At 45.2% G+C, this 14,784-nt stretch overlaps 2 protein-coding genes across 6 annotated transcripts in view; one reads left to right on the top strand and one right to left on the bottom strand.

The window, feature by feature from the left end:
• KDM1A (lysine demethylase 1A) overlaps window positions 1–3,517 on the bottom strand; it is an 83,447-nt gene extending 79,930 nt beyond the window's left edge. For all 5 annotated transcript variants that reach the window (XM_032300753.1, XM_032300748.1, XM_032300749.1 and 2 more), the window contains exon 1: window positions 3,014–3,517. In XM_032300753.1, the coding sequence (XP_032156644.1) occupies window positions 3,014–3,364 (351 nt within the window). In that variant the 5' untranslated portion in view covers window positions 3,365–3,517. The remainder of the gene's footprint in view (window positions 1–3,013) is intronic.
• A 1,969-nt stretch (window positions 3,518–5,486) lies between these two features.
• On the top strand, window positions 5,487–8,914 carry TEX46 (testis expressed 46). Its single transcript, XM_032301226.1, has 2 exons — window positions 5,487–5,718; window positions 8,649–8,914. The coding sequence occupies exons 1-2, from the start codon at window positions 5,527–5,529 to the stop codon at window positions 8,847–8,849; spliced, it is 393 nt and encodes a 130-aa protein (XP_032157117.1). The 5' UTR covers window positions 5,487–5,526; the 3' UTR covers window positions 8,850–8,914.
• The last annotated feature ends 5,870 nt before the right edge of the window (window positions 8,915–14,784 follow it).

The following is a 14,784-nucleotide window of genomic DNA, read 5'->3' as shown; positions in this document are numbered from 1 at the left end:
CATGCCTGGCTAATTTTTCTATTTTTAGTAAAGAGACGCAGTTTTGTCATATTGGAAAGGCTGGTCTCAAACTCCTGACCTCAGGTGATCCACTCGCCTCAGCCTCCCAAAGTGCTGGAATTACAGGTGCTGAGCCACCACACTCAATTTTTAACTCAATTTTTAAATTGAGTTAAACACAACTCAATTTTTAAAAATAAGCCAACAATTTGAATAGCCATTTCTTCAAAGATATAAAATTGGCCAATAAACACATGAAAAGATGTCCAACATCATTAGTCATTAAATGCATACCAAAACCACAACACGATACCACTTCAGCCCCACTAGGATGGCTATAGTAAAAGACAAACAATATCAAATGTCAAGAAGCACATGAAGGTTGGGCAAGGTGGCTCACACCTGTAATCCCAGCACTCTGAGAGGCCGAGGTGAGTGGATCACTTGAGGTCAGGAGTTCGAGACCATCCTGGCCAACATGGTGAAACCCCATCCCTACAAAAATTGGTCAGGGTTGGTGGCAGGTGCCTGGAACCCCAGCTACCTAGCAAGCGAAGGCAGGAGAATCGCTCAAACCCAGGAGGAGGGGGCTGCTGTAAGTAAGCAGAGATCACACCATTGCACTCTAGCCTGGGTGACAGACTCCGTCTCAAAAAAAAAAAAAAAAAAAAAAAAGAAAAAGAATATTGGAGAAACTGGAACCCTCATATATTTACTAATGGGAATGTAAAATGGTACAGTTGCTGTGGAAAACTGTTTGGCTGTACCTCAGAAGTTAAACCTAGAATTAACATAAAACCCAGCAATTCTACTCCTAGGCCCATGCCCAAGAGAACTAAAACATATTCACACAAAAAAACTACATTAACGTTCACAGCAGCAGCAGTATGCAAAATAGCCAAGACATAGAAACAAATCCAACTGTCCACCCAATGATAAATGGATAAACAAAATTTGGTATCTCCATACAATGGAATCTTATTTAGCCATAAGTACTGAATGGAAGTACAACGTGGATGAACCCTGAAAACATGCTAAATACAAAAGGCCACATATTGTAAGATTTTATATAAAATGTCCAGGATAGACAAATCCGTAGACAAAGAGTAGATTAGTGGTTGGGAGGGACTAGGGGTAGGGAGAAATGGGAAGTGACTGCTAATGATACAAGTGTCTTTGGGGATGATGAAAAGGTTCCAAAATCAATTGTGGTGTTGTACAATCTTGTAAATATGCCAAAAACCACTGAATTGCACATTTTAAAACAGTGCATTTTATTATACATGCAACAAATCTGTTTTGTTTTAGACAGAATTTCGCTCTTGTTGCCCAGGCTAGAGTGCAGTGGCACAATCTCTATAACCTCCGCCTCCCGGATTCAAGCAATTCTCCTAACTCAGCCTCCAGAGTAGCTGGGATTACAGGCGTCCACCACTAAGCCCGGCTAATTTTTTGTGTTTTTGGTAGAGAAGGGGGTTTCATCACATTGGCCAGGCTGATCTCGAACTCCTGACCTCAAGTGATCACCCGCCTCAGCCTCCCAAATTGCAGGGAGTACAGGCCATGAGCCACTGTGTCCGGCCAATAAACCTGTTTTTAAAAACATCTTATACATGGCTTCTGGCCTCCTGTCTATTAAAATCGTAAAATAACACTCTTGATTCCTGCCCTTTACTTCATTTCTGAGGGCTGATGTCACCAACCTCTGTGCTTTCCTAACCCATGCTTTGGTAAAAGCTCCAGAAAGTCTTGCCTCCAAAATGGTATTTTACTCAGCACTGGTTACATTTTAGAGTTGGCTCAAGCAGGCAGATAAATCTGAGGGCTCTTACTCTGGGTAATACTCACCTCAAGAAGCTCCGCATACATACTGACTTGGTATTTACACTTAAAAAATGTACAGACAATTTTTTACAAGCATAAATTTCATAATTCGCAAATTTTTATTTAAATGTTGGTTATATGCACATATATATCCAGTTTTTTATTTTTCCAACTAGACCATAAAATCTCCAAAAAAAGGCCCAAGTCTAAAGTCTGCGCCCTAATACTGCCCCAGTGCCCTGCACAATGTCCCCATGTGGTCCTTTGTTTCAAGGGCAGATGATACCCTGTAACATAATTGTGGGAATTACATTCCAGTTCCATCACTTACTTAACTTTGTGACTTTGGGCAAGTTGCTTAAATTGTGTGTCTCAGTTTACTCATTCCTAAAATAGGGCTAGCAATACCTGCCCGTTGGTATTTAGAAAAAACAAAAAAAAACAAAGTAATGTTGGTGACACGCTGAACACAGCATCTAGCACACAGAGATTTGAGGCAGTCATTGTCTGCATATACTGATGGAGTCAAATCTTTTTCTTCCCATATTTTGCATTTTGACTGTTATTTGCCCTCTCAATCAGCGGCTTCCTCATCTGCAAAATTCTATGCCAAAAGATCTTTGAGAGAATTGAAAGAAAGAAAAAGCCTACAACTCCTATCACACAGCAGGGGCTCAAACAAAAACAAAAACAAAAACGACCCTTTCTTTTCCATCTCCACCACTAAGGCGATTTCTTTAGCAACAACCTACAGCCCCCTCGTGCACCCAGCCGAAACGCCATCAACATCGCCGAACAGCTTCTACACCTATCTGTGGACAAACAAGTAATGTCTCTAAGAACGCCAACCGTAGCTCCACGTCAGGGAGCCATTTTTCCAACCAAGAAAATGAAAAGGTGTGCAAGTACGATCTAAGGAGTAAAATACCCCTGCCGGCGGTCATCGATGCCCCCTTCCCACGCCGCCAGCGACCCAGCACAAAGACCGCAGTCAACACCGGCAAAGACCTTTCATTTCTCACCCCACGCGTCCAGCTAGAGGGGACGTGGCGTGGACAGCCATACAAGGGGGAGGTGTGGGTGGTCGTGGGGCGAAGGGCCCAAGACCCGGCAGCGGCGGGGGAGAGCCGAGCAGCCTGGGGAAGCTCTGCACCCGGCGGTGTCGTCTGAGGGAGGGGTCGAGCCTTACCTTCGCCCGCTTGCGCCTGCTAGTCCGACGCCCCTCCGGAGTCTCTGCTATTCCAGTTTCCATGGGGGTCGCAGACCCAGGCACGACGGTAGGCCCGGCCTGAGGCCCTGCGGACCCCGGCGGTTCGGCCAGGCCCCCGGGAGGCGAGGCCCGCGGGGGCTCTTTCTTGCGGGGCGTACGCTCCCCGGCCGCCCCCGGCCCGACCTCGCCTGGGCCCGACAGGCCTGCGGGCGGCGCGGCCACCTCAGAGCCGTTCTCTGCACCGCCCGCAGCCCCGGGGCCAGCCTCCGTCCCGGCGGCCGCCGCTGCAGCCGCCGCCGCTGCAGCTGCCGCCTTCTTCCCAGACAACATCTCGGGCCGCCGGGCCGCCGACGGCCGTAGGGGCCGCTCGGTCTGTCGCTCCGTGGGTCCGAACCGCCTCGACTCCCCTCGCTTCACGTCGCCCGCGCGCCGCCAACCGCCGTCGCGTACGCAAGCGCTAAGCGCGCTCCCGCCGCGCCGGGACAAAAAGGGCCGGAGACGCCCACGAGCCCCGCCCCTCCCACGCAGCCATAGAGCAGCGTTCTCGCAGCTAGAGCGGCACCGCAGCCAAGAATGTGTAGCTTGCCTAGAGCGTCTCCCCGGCTTTTGGAACGGGACCTGGCACAGTCCCTGGTCTTGGGGCCTCTGGGCCAGACTAAACCTCCGAAGGTGACCATTTCCTCCAGGGACTTGCGGGTTTGCGTGCGTGCGTTTGTTCATTCACTCATCCAATTTTTCGTTAATTCAACCAGTATCTATTAATGCTTGCCTACTACGTAACAAGGGTTACATTATGAAGTTCTTGCTTTCAAAGAACTTACAATCTAATGGAGGAAAACAAATAATGCTGATAGGACGTCTTATTTATTCATAACTGTCCTGCTTGGACTGGGCAAAAATCTTGGAGAGCACAGCAGTTTCAATGGTAATCAAATGGAGAGAAGTTAGGAAATCCATGTTTGAGTCCAGACGGAATTGGTCTTGTCTCCAAGACTTTGTTCATACTCTTCCTTCTGTCTGGCCCCCAACCCCATTCGCATCCCATGTCCACCATACATAATAACTATAAAGGAGAACTAACCTAAAAACCCAGTAAGGGCCGGGCACAGTGGCTTGCATCTGTAATCCCAGGACTTTGGGAAGCCGAGGTGGAAGGATTGCTTGAGCCCAGGAGTTTGAGACCAGCCGGACCGATGTGGCGAAACCCTGTCTCTACTAAAATTACAAAAATTAGGCAGGTGTGGTGGTGCGTGCCTGTAATCCCAACTACTCAGGAGGCCGAGGCAGGACAATCGCTTGAACCTGGGAGGCGAAGGTTGTAGTGAGCCAAGATCACACCACTGCACTCCAGCCTGGGCAACAGAGCAAGAATCCGTCTCAAAAAAGAAAATAAATAAAATAGTAAAAGTTAATGTCTCTAGGTGGGAGAATTGCTTCAGGCTAGGAGTTTGAGACCAGCCTAAGCAATATAGCAAGACTCTGTCTCTAAAAAAAAAAAAAAAAAAATTTTTTTTTTGAGATGGCGTTTCGCTCTTGTTGCCCAGGCTGGAGTGCAATGGAGTGACCTTGGCTCACTGCAACCTCCGCCTCCTGGATTCAAGCAATTCTTCCGCCTCAGCCTCCCAAGTAGCTGCGATTATGGGTATGAGCCACCACACCCGGCTAATTTCTTATTTTTAGTAGAGATGGGGTTTCTCTATGTTGGTCAGGCTGGTCTGGAACTCCCAACCTTAGGTGATCTACCTGCCTTGGCCTCCCAAAGTGCTGGGATTACAGGCGTGAGTCACCGCACCTGGCCAAAAAAAAATTTTTTTTTTTACATTAGCTGAGCATAGTGGCACATGCCTGTTGTCCTAGCTACTTGGGAGGCTGAGGCAGGACGATCACTACAGCCCAGGAGTTGGAGGCTTCAGTGAACCGTGATCGCACCACCGTACTCCAACCTGGGCAAAACGAGACCTTGTCTCAAAAATAAATAAAATACTAATAAAAAGTTAATGTCTAACTGTACAGAGTCCAAAACCTAATCAATACTACATAGTGTATTTTTTCTTTTTTTTTCTGCTATAGGTTTGTCTGTTATAGATATTATATTAAACAAAGTTACCTTCCCCTAAAGCATCAAGATGGGCTAGTATAACTGTAAAAGCAGTTATGTCCAAGTTTGGATAGCTTTTCTTTGCCCCTATGATGGTAGGGGCTCTGTATTAGCCATTTTTTTTTGCCAGTGGCTAGGCCCAGAAATACTGGTGAACGAATGAGGAGGCCTACATCACCTGGCTGTTGTGAGGACATCATGAGATAATACTTGCAAACTGCTTGTCAAAGAATCTGGCACATAGTGGGTGCTTCAGACATAGGAGGAGTTATTGTTATGTGGCAACTGGGTGGTGGGAGGGAGCTGGTTATGACTCAGAGGCATGTGTAGCCGAGACTCTTGTCATGGAGGGGCCTGAGGCAGGGTCCTGGGGCCTGTGTGCCTGCATGCCACAATGCTGGCGGAACTGATATTTCTCTTTAGGAGTCTCCATGGGATACTTGCCTCCTCGGGCACCATAGGAGCAGTGGCAATTTGGCTGATGAGCTATAAGCCCGTCTTGTTTGGGTTCCTATTCCTTCTGCTGTTGCTTAGCAACTGGCTGGTCAAGCATGAACACAAGCTCACCCTCCCAGAGCCCCAGCAGGTGAGCAAGACAGGCCTTGGCTTCAGCTCAGGGATAGGGGATATTTGTAGCTAGATTGGGTTGGGGGGCAGGGAATAGGGAGGTGTCGAAATAATGGGGCTGGACTGGGGAATCCAAGACTCTGTTCTAAATCACCATTCTACAGCTTCCTCTTAGATGATGCTGGCAAATTTCTTCCCTCCACAAGGGGCATCAGTTGCCTCGGCTGTTAAATCAGGACCACCCCAGACTTTCCTATTTCATGTTTGATGTCAGCATGCTTTGGCAAGAGTAACAGCCACTTTAATGTGAAAAAAATTTTTTAAATTAAAATGGATGAACATAGATACATCTCTAAAATAGAATAATAAAGACAGCAGAAATGTACATAGATTATGACATCTTTCATTTAATGTTAAAAAAAAAATGCTAGGCCAGGTGCAGTGGATCACATCTGTAATCCCAGCACTTTGGGAGGCTGAGGCAGGTGGATCGCTTGAAGTCAGGAGTTCAAGACCAGCATGGCCAACATAGTGCACCTGTAATACAAGCTACTCAGGAGGCTGAGGCAGAAGGATCACTTGAACCCGGGAGGCAGGGGTTACAGTGAGCTGAGATCATGCCACTGCACTCTACCCTGGGTGACAGAGCAAGACTCCATCTAAAAACAAAAACAAAACCAAAAAACATGCAAAACGGCCCAGCACAGCGGCTCATACCTATAATCCCTGCACTTTGGGATGCCGAGGCAGGTGGACCACTTGAAGCCAGGGGCTCAAGAATAGCCTGGGCAACATGGTGAAACTATGTCTCTACAAAATATACAAAAATGAGCCAGGCATGGTGATATGCACCTATAGTCCCAGCTACTCAGGAGACTGAGGCTGGAGAATCACCTGAGCCCAGGAAGTTGGGGCTACAGTGAACTGTGATCATGCCACTGCACTCCAGCCTGGGTGACGGAGTGAGATTGTCTCAGAAAAAAAAAAAAAAATGCAGGCTGGGGGCAGTGGCTTATGCCTGTAATCCCAACACTTTGGGAGGCCGAGGCGGGTGGATCAGGAGGTCAGGAGTTCAGACTGGCCAACATGGTGAAACCCTGTCTCTACTAAAAAATACAAAAAATTAGCTGGGTATGGTGGCTCATGCCTGTAATCCCAGCTATTTGGGAGGCTGAGGTAGGAGAATTGCTTGAACCAGGACCTGGAAGGCAGAGGTTGCAATGAGCTGGGATCGCACCACTGCACTCCAGCGTGAGCTACAGAGCAAGACTCCATCTCAAAAAAGAAAAACAAAGCAAAACAAGAGCCTGTCTTGTTTATGGATGCATATGTGCAGTGAACGTAGTTTAAGGCAGGATATCTCAACCGTGGCACTGTTGACATTTTGGGCCAGATGATTCTTTATTGTGGGGGGCTCACCTATCACCTATGCATTGTTAGCTTAGGGGCATCTCTGGCCCCCACCCGTGAGATGCCAATTTTGTGACAATTAAACGTTCTTCCAGACATTGCCAAATGGAGGGCAGAATGCCTTCCATTGAGAACTACTTTATAAAGAAACGCATGGAAAAATAAATACTAAATGCAGGATTACAGTTGAGATGATGATATTCAGAGAGGGGGAGAACGCTGTGGGTGGGAGAGTCCACAGAGAACTTTAGTTATATTTATATTTTATTTCTTACGTTAATATGGGAATATGAGCATTTGTTATATTATTTAGCTTTTTTTTTGCATGTCAGATATGTTTAATTTTTTTCAGTTAACCATTTTATTTTATTTATGTATTTAGTTTTTTGAGACAGGTCTCGCTCTGTGGCCCAGGCTAGATGCAATGGCACAACCATGGCTTACTGCAGCCTCGACCTCCGTGGGCTCAGGTGATCCTTCCACCTCAGCCTCCCAAGTAGCTGGGACTACAGGTGTGCACAGGGGTAATTTTTTCTAGTTTTTGTAGAGATGAGATTTACCATCTTGCCCAGGCTAGTTTCAAACTCCTGGGCTCAAGTGATCCTCCTGCCTCGGACTTCCAAGGTACGGGGATTATAGGCCTGAGCCACCACACCTGGCCTAATTTTTAAATATTTTTAAAGACCATTAGTTTGTAGCTGAGTCCAAAAAGAAAAAAATTGAGTGTTATATTTAACCAGGGGAGGGAGAGATGAGAACCAGAGAGATAAAAGCATGTCATGAGACCACTGAGACTTTGTAGTTTCTGATCATGCTGAGCCTGACAAAATGCTCAGAGAGGCACGTTGGAAAAACAGTCTCCCGGAGATAGATGTATTTAGGCCAAGGGCTTTATGTCCACTGCAACTGGCGGATTAGCCAGCCATCTCATGCATTCCTATGAACCAAAGGCCAGCAGGGGACTCAGGAATTTGAGGCTGTGTGATGCTGAGAAAGCGACTTCCCAGCTGGGAATGGTAGCTCACACCTGTAATCCCAGCACTTTGGGAGACCAAGGCGGGCAGATCACCAGAGGTCAGGAGTTTGAGACTAGCCTGGTTAACATGGCAAAACCCCATCTCTACTAAAAATACAAAAATTATCCAGGCGTGGTGGCTGAGGCTGGAGAATCATTTGAACCCAAGGGGTGGTGGTTCAGTGAGCCAAGATGGCGCCATTGCACTCCAGCCTAGGCAACAAGAGTGAAACTCCGTCTTAAAAATAAGAAAGTTATCTCCATTGCTGGGTCCCAAGTCTCCACAAAATGAGGCAAAGACGCTCCCCTTGCAGGCAGTGGTGACAATCTATTAAGATAATGTTTGTAAACCACCTGGCACAGAGCAGGTGTTCAAACAAGGAAGGGATTATCATTATTAACCAACTTTCCCCTTTTCCTGGCGGTGGGGAGCTTAGAAGGAAGAAGAGAAACCAAATGCTTCCGAAAACGACTCCAAGAACACGAAAGAAGTTGAGAGAATGCATGCCTGCTTTGCCCTCCAGGACAAGGTCCTCCAACGGCTTCTGTTCAGTGAAATGAAGCTGAAGGTCCTAGAGAATCAGATGTTCATCATATGGAATAAAATGAATCACCACAGGCGGTCAAGCAGGCATCGGAATTTTCCCATGAAGAAACACAGAATGAGGAGGCATGAGTCGATTTGCCCCACCCTGTCTGACTGTATTTCCAGTTCCCCCAGCTAATGAGGCTGAGGTGGGCTGGCCTCTGCAGGTGTTACCTTGACTCAGTAAAACCCAGTCACAGCCTATTGCATATTAGTAGTAAGTTATAACAGAAAGGTGCCTAGGAGCCAGGAGGAGGATCAGAGGCTGAAAGATTGCCTCTGGAAAAGAAATCTACACAGCAGGTCTACCAGGTAGCACATAGTGTCATGGCCTAATGGGGCTCTAGAACTATCTCTTTCTAGAGCCCTCTATTTCAGTTGTATCTATCCTGGTTCCTCCCTGGCCCTGTGCTGTTCGCCCTGAGTCTCCCCACTACTGTCCCAGCCCCTAGTCTCCCCTCTCATCCTGCACCCAGAGGCCAGAGCCAGCCCTGCCAAGCCTGTCTCTGACCATGTCCCTTGCTCATTTTTTGGGGGGGATGGAGTTTCGCTTTTGTCGCCCAGGTTGGAGTGCAATGGCGTGATCTTGGCTCACTGCAACATCCACCTCCTGGGTTCAAGCGATTCTCCAGCCTCAGCCTCCCAAGTAGCTGGGATTACAGGTGCCTGCCACCACACCTGGCTAATTTTTGTATTTTTAGAAGAGACAGGGTTTCACCATGTTGGCCGGGCTGGCCTGGAACTTCTGACCTCAGATGATCCAGCTGCTTCGGCCTCCCAAAGTGCTGGGATTACAGGCGTGAGCCACCGTGCCCAGCTCATGTTATTGAGTTTCAATCAGAGCTCGGTTGCCCACTGACAGATATGAGCTGGTGAGTTTTGTGTTATAAAGTGACATCAGCAAGTGTTAGAGCTTGAAAGACCAGCCAGCACCTAGCTGAGACTTTTCTTTGTAATGAGAACTGGAAAGGAAATAATTATCTCACTGTTAGATTCAGTGTGACTTAGAGTTATGTTGGTGTTCTACGTAAAATCCTCTCTCTCGTGCAAGTCTCATGTATTCTAACCAAACCAGAGGACCTGCCATTCCCCAAATGCATCCGCGTCTTTGCTTACATTGTTTCTTCCCCTGTGATCTCTAATTTTCTCCTTTCTGCTGTTATAATTCTTCACTTCTTCCAAAGCCATCATGTCTAGGAAGCTCCCCTCAACCCAGCTATGACGAATCTTTTTCCTTAGCATTCTTTCCACATTTTATCTGTAGTTCTACAATAAAATGAATCACAATCTGCTGGGATTTGATTTGTACATATTACGACAGTCCTTCACCATGCTTCAACTAGACTATAAAATCTTTGAAGACAAGCACAGAATATTGTTCATCTGTGTATCCCTCCCCCACCTGTAACACCTAACACAGTGGCTAGTATACAAGTGGTGCTCAATAAAGAATATCTAGGCCAGGTATAATGACTCATGCCTGTAATCCCAGCACTTTCAGAGGCCGAGGCAGGCAGATCACCTGAGGTCAGGAGTTTGAGACCAGCCTGGCCAACACGGTGAAAACCTGTCTACTAAAAATACAAAAATTGACCAGGTGTGATGGCACATACCTCTAGTCCCAGCTACTCAGAAGGCTGAAGCAGGAGAATAGTTTGAACCTGGAAGGTGAAGATTGCAGTGAGCCAAGATCATGCCACTGCACTCTAGCCTGGGCAACAGAGTGAGACTTCGTCTCAAAAAGAAAAAAAGAATCAATGTCTTATGTATCCAGACATTTTCTCTGTCCTCTCATTTTATGATGATTCTGCTATATCCTATTTTGTTTGAGAGCAGAGTCTCTGGGGCTAAACTGCCTGGGGCTAAACTGCTTAAATCCTAACTTACCAACTCTCCGTTGTGTGATCTTGAACAACTCATGGTTGTTTATTCTTCCTGCACCTCAGTGTCCTTAACTGTAAAATGGGCAGATTAACACCATGAATCTTACAGAATTTATAGATGATGTCTTATAGATGGCGTCTTAGTCTGTTTGTGCTTCTGTAACAAAATTCCTGGCTCATGCGATTGCTCATGCCTGTAATCTCAGCACTTTAGGAGGCAGAGACAGGAGGATCACTTGTGCCCAGGAGTTTGAGACCAGCCTGGGCAACTTGGTGAAACCTTGTATCTACAAAAAATACAAAAAAACTAGCTGGACATGGTGGCACATCCATGTGGTCCCAGCTACTTGAGAGGCTGAGGTGTGAGAGTCACCTGAGCCTGGGAGGTCAAGGATGCAGTAAGCCGTGATCGTACCACTGCCTGGGTGACAGGGTGAGATCCCATCTCAAAAAACAAAAACAAAAAAATTAGCTGGGTGTGGTGGTGTGCACCTGTAGTGCCAGCTACTTGGGAAGCTGAGGTGGAAGGATCGCTTGAGCCCAGGAGGCAGAACTCGAAATGAGCCAAGATCGCACCACTGCACTCCAGCCACATACACACAAATACCTGAGACAGGATAATTTATATGTAAAAATAACATTCCTTCAGCCAAAAATAAATAAATAAATAAAAATAAAAATAACAACAACAGGTATTTATTTCTCACAATTCTGGAGGCTGGGCAGTCCAAGATCAAGGCTGTGGCATCTGGTGAGGTTGGCTCTCTGCTTCCAAGATGGCACCTTGAAAGCTATATCTTCGAAGAGGAAGAATGCTGTGCCCTCATTAAGCATGAGGTAGAAGGGCAAAAGGGAACAAACTTCTTCTATCAATCATTTTATAGTGGCATTGATCCATTCACAAGGACAGCCCCCTCAGGACCTAAATACCTCCAAAAAGGCCACACCTCTGAATACTGTTGCATTGGAGATTTTTTAACACATGTATTTTGGGAGACACATTCAGACCATAACATTCCTTCCCTGGTCCCCCAAATTTATGTCCTTGTCACATGCAAAATCCTTATCTAAATCAGATATGAGTGAGACTCAAGGTACAATTATTTTGAGGCAAATTTCCCTCCAGTTGCAAACAAATGTGAAATCAAACAAATCATGTGCTTCCAAAGTGCAATAATGAGACAGGCATAGGATAGATATTTCCATTCCAAAAGGGAGAAATAGAAAAGAAGACAGGACTAACAGGCCCCAAGTACATCCAAAACTTTTTTTTTTGAGACAAGATCTGGCTCTGTCGCCCAGGCTGGAGTGCAGTGGCATGATCTCGGCTCACTGCAACCTCTGCCTCTCAGATTCAAGCATTTCTCCTGCCTCAGCCTCCTGAGTAGTTAGGATTACAGGCACCCATCAGCATGCCTGGCTAATTTTTGTATTTTTAGTAGAGATGGGGTTTCACCATGTTGGGCAGGCTGGTCTTGAACTCCTGGCCTCATAGGGGTTCGCCTGCCTGGGCCTCCCAAAATGCTGAGATTACAGGCATGAGCCACCGTGCCCAGCCTGCTTCTTTTAATTGTAAGTTTCATCTTTAAATCATTTCTCTCTTCTTGGGCTTTATCAATCAATTTAGAAAGTTTATTTTGCCAAGTTTAAGGACCGACCTGTGACACAGCCTCAGGAAGACCTGACGACATGTGTGCCCAAAGTGGTTGGAGCACAGCTTGGTTTTACACATTTTAGAAAGACATGACACCTCAATCAATATGTATATGTTGTATATTGGCTTTGGGAGGCTGAGGTGGGCAGATCACTTGAGCTCAGGAGATCAAAACCAGCCTGACCACTGTGGTGAAACCCCATCTCTACTAAAAATGCAAAAAAATTAGCTTGGAATGGTGGTGGGAACCCATAATCTCAGCTACTGGGGAGGCTGAGGCAGGAGAACCGGTTGAACCTTGGAGGTGGAGGTTGCAGTTAGCTGAGATTGCACCACTGTACTCCAGCCTGGGCAAAAGAGTAAGACTCCATTTCAAAACAAGCAAACAAACAAACAAAAAACAACAACAACAAAAAAAACGATGTACATTGGTTCAGTCCTGAAAGGTGGAACAACTCAAAGCATGGAGGAGGCTTCCAGGCTGTAGGTAGGTAAGAGACAAACGATTGTATTCTTTTGAGTTTCTGATTAGCCTTTTGCTGAATATACATTTTACAGGAATAGTCACTTATGCCTTAGTCTGGCTTAGTGAAACAATAAGGCAAAGGAAGCAATCAGATATGCATTTGTCTCATGTAAGCAGAGGGATGACTTTGAGTTCTGTCTGTTCTTTATTCACAAGGAATTTCCTTGTGGGCAAATTGTGAGGGAAGTATGTAACTTTTTAATCTTTGTAGCTATCTTCTTTAGGAATAGAATGGGAGGCAGTTCCCAACTTGACCTTTCCCTTTCTTTGGCTTAATGATTTGGGATTTGGAGATTTATTTTCTTTTCACATTTCCCCCCTTTTCTTTTAAAAATCTTTTGGAGAAAGCATTTTAGAAGAGACTGAGTCTCTGGTCTCAGGGTTTTTTTATTTTTATATTTTAGAGACAAGGTCTCACTATGTTGCTCAGGCTGGTCTTGAGCTCCTGAGCTCAAGTGATCTGCCCACCTCAGCCTCCCAAAGTGCTGGGATTATAGGAGTGAACCACCACACCTGCCCTGGTCTCAGGTTTTGTCTGATCTTTCATGGGTAGGGTAGCTTATTCGTAGATAGGAAGGTCCCATGTTATTAGGAAAGCTCATTTTTAGCAGATTATGAAGTCTTACATCCTGTGAAGAGAAAATAGGGGAAAGGAGAGAAAAACAACAACAAACAAACAAAAAAATAATAAATGAAGAACAACCCTGGAAAATCAATATAGGCCATATTACGCTGAAGTCCATACATCAGTAGGCAGGTATAAAAGTGCTTTATGTATGTAAATAGTGGCATGATCTAGTGCTGTTATTTTCTTCTGAAGTTTAAGTTGTCTGGCTTTAGCTTACAGGACTTTAAGAAAGCATAGCTTAATTTTTAGTAATTTCAAATCAGGAAAAATAGGAGGGAAAAGGAAAAGAAAGAAGGAAAAAAAAAGGAAAACATTACTTTAGCCTGGAAAATTTTAGAATTCAGTCCAAACTCTAGAAAATAATAAAAATTGAAAAACATTAGGCAAGACCAAACTCTAACAACAAGTGTACTATAGTTTATTTTGAAACATAATTTTTCTCTCTCTAGTTACATTTTCACTAAAGACAATTCACAGGACAAATTCATTTTCAAAACAAATTTTAGTCTTGTTATACTTGGACAGAGTATTTGAATAAAGTCAGCAATAATTTGCCATATACTCTCCCCCCCTTTTTAAAATTGGCTTTGCTGGGACTTTATCCCATAAGGAATCTCAGGTTCAACTTTAATGCCTTAAGGCCAGCCTATGCCTACAAATACCTATACTAATTGGGTGATTTCCTCACCTCAAGGTGTCAAGAAAACCTGAGGTTCCTGGGCCTGTCAGAAAGTGACATTCTTTACTTACTATAGGTCAGGAACCTGTACAGGGACTGTGTAGACAAGATATGAGACCAGCTTTCCCAAGGGGCTTCTATTGACTCTGTAAGTCAACTTTGATTTCTTAAAGGAGTCTGTATCTGAAAGCATGCCATTCTAGTCAAAACCTTGGTAAAACAACCAGTGTCTCCAATTGTGTCCTGTTACAAAAGAAAACAGATTATTCTTTCACTTAACTATACTGCAGATAACTATACTGTCATAAGTTAAGAATACTCACAACTAGTTTCCAAATTTTGGAGAAATGAGGTGCAGAGAAATATGCTCCAAATTTTATTTATAGAGGTATACTTTACTGAATCATTAACTGCTGTAAATAGCTCAAAAGAAAAGTTTTCTTGGCTCTGAAAAACAAAGGACCAGAAACATTTTAAGCAATAAGTCATAAAAAGGATTATTCAGTCTTCTATTAGTTCAGTCTATGCAGCTAACTCCTGTTCTGCTTGATGTTGATGAACATTGTAGCTCTCCATGGGAGTCTTGGACGTTTTTCCTCTATCCTAGAGTCACAATCTCCAAAGTTATCAGAAATCTGCATTCAGGAGCACCTGTCAGAGTCCTCTGCTGATTATAAAACCACCTTTTGAAAAGGATAAAAGCA

The sequence above is a fragment of the Sapajus apella genome, unplaced genomic scaffold, assembly GCF_009761245.1.
Source record: "Sapajus apella isolate SASKATOON/1434 unplaced genomic scaffold, GSC_monkey_1.0 scaffold43, whole genome shotgun sequence".
NCBI lineage: Eukaryota > Metazoa > Chordata > Mammalia > Primates > Cebidae > Sapajus > Sapajus apella.
Note: the sequence above shows the minus strand (reverse complement) of the source record. Positions and strands in the feature narration are given on the sequence as shown.

What these genes read in the sequence shown, in the direction of transcription:
- TEX46 (XM_032301226.1), top strand. Translation starts at nt 5,527, where the DNA reads ATGCTGGCGGAACTGATATTTCTCTTTAGGAGTCTCCATGGGATACTT. An exon ending in CCCTCCCAGAGCCCCAGCAG is followed by an intron (nt 5,719 to 8,648) that starts GTGAGCAAGACA and finishes TTTGCCCTCCAG; the next exon opens with GACAAGGTCCTCCAACGGCT.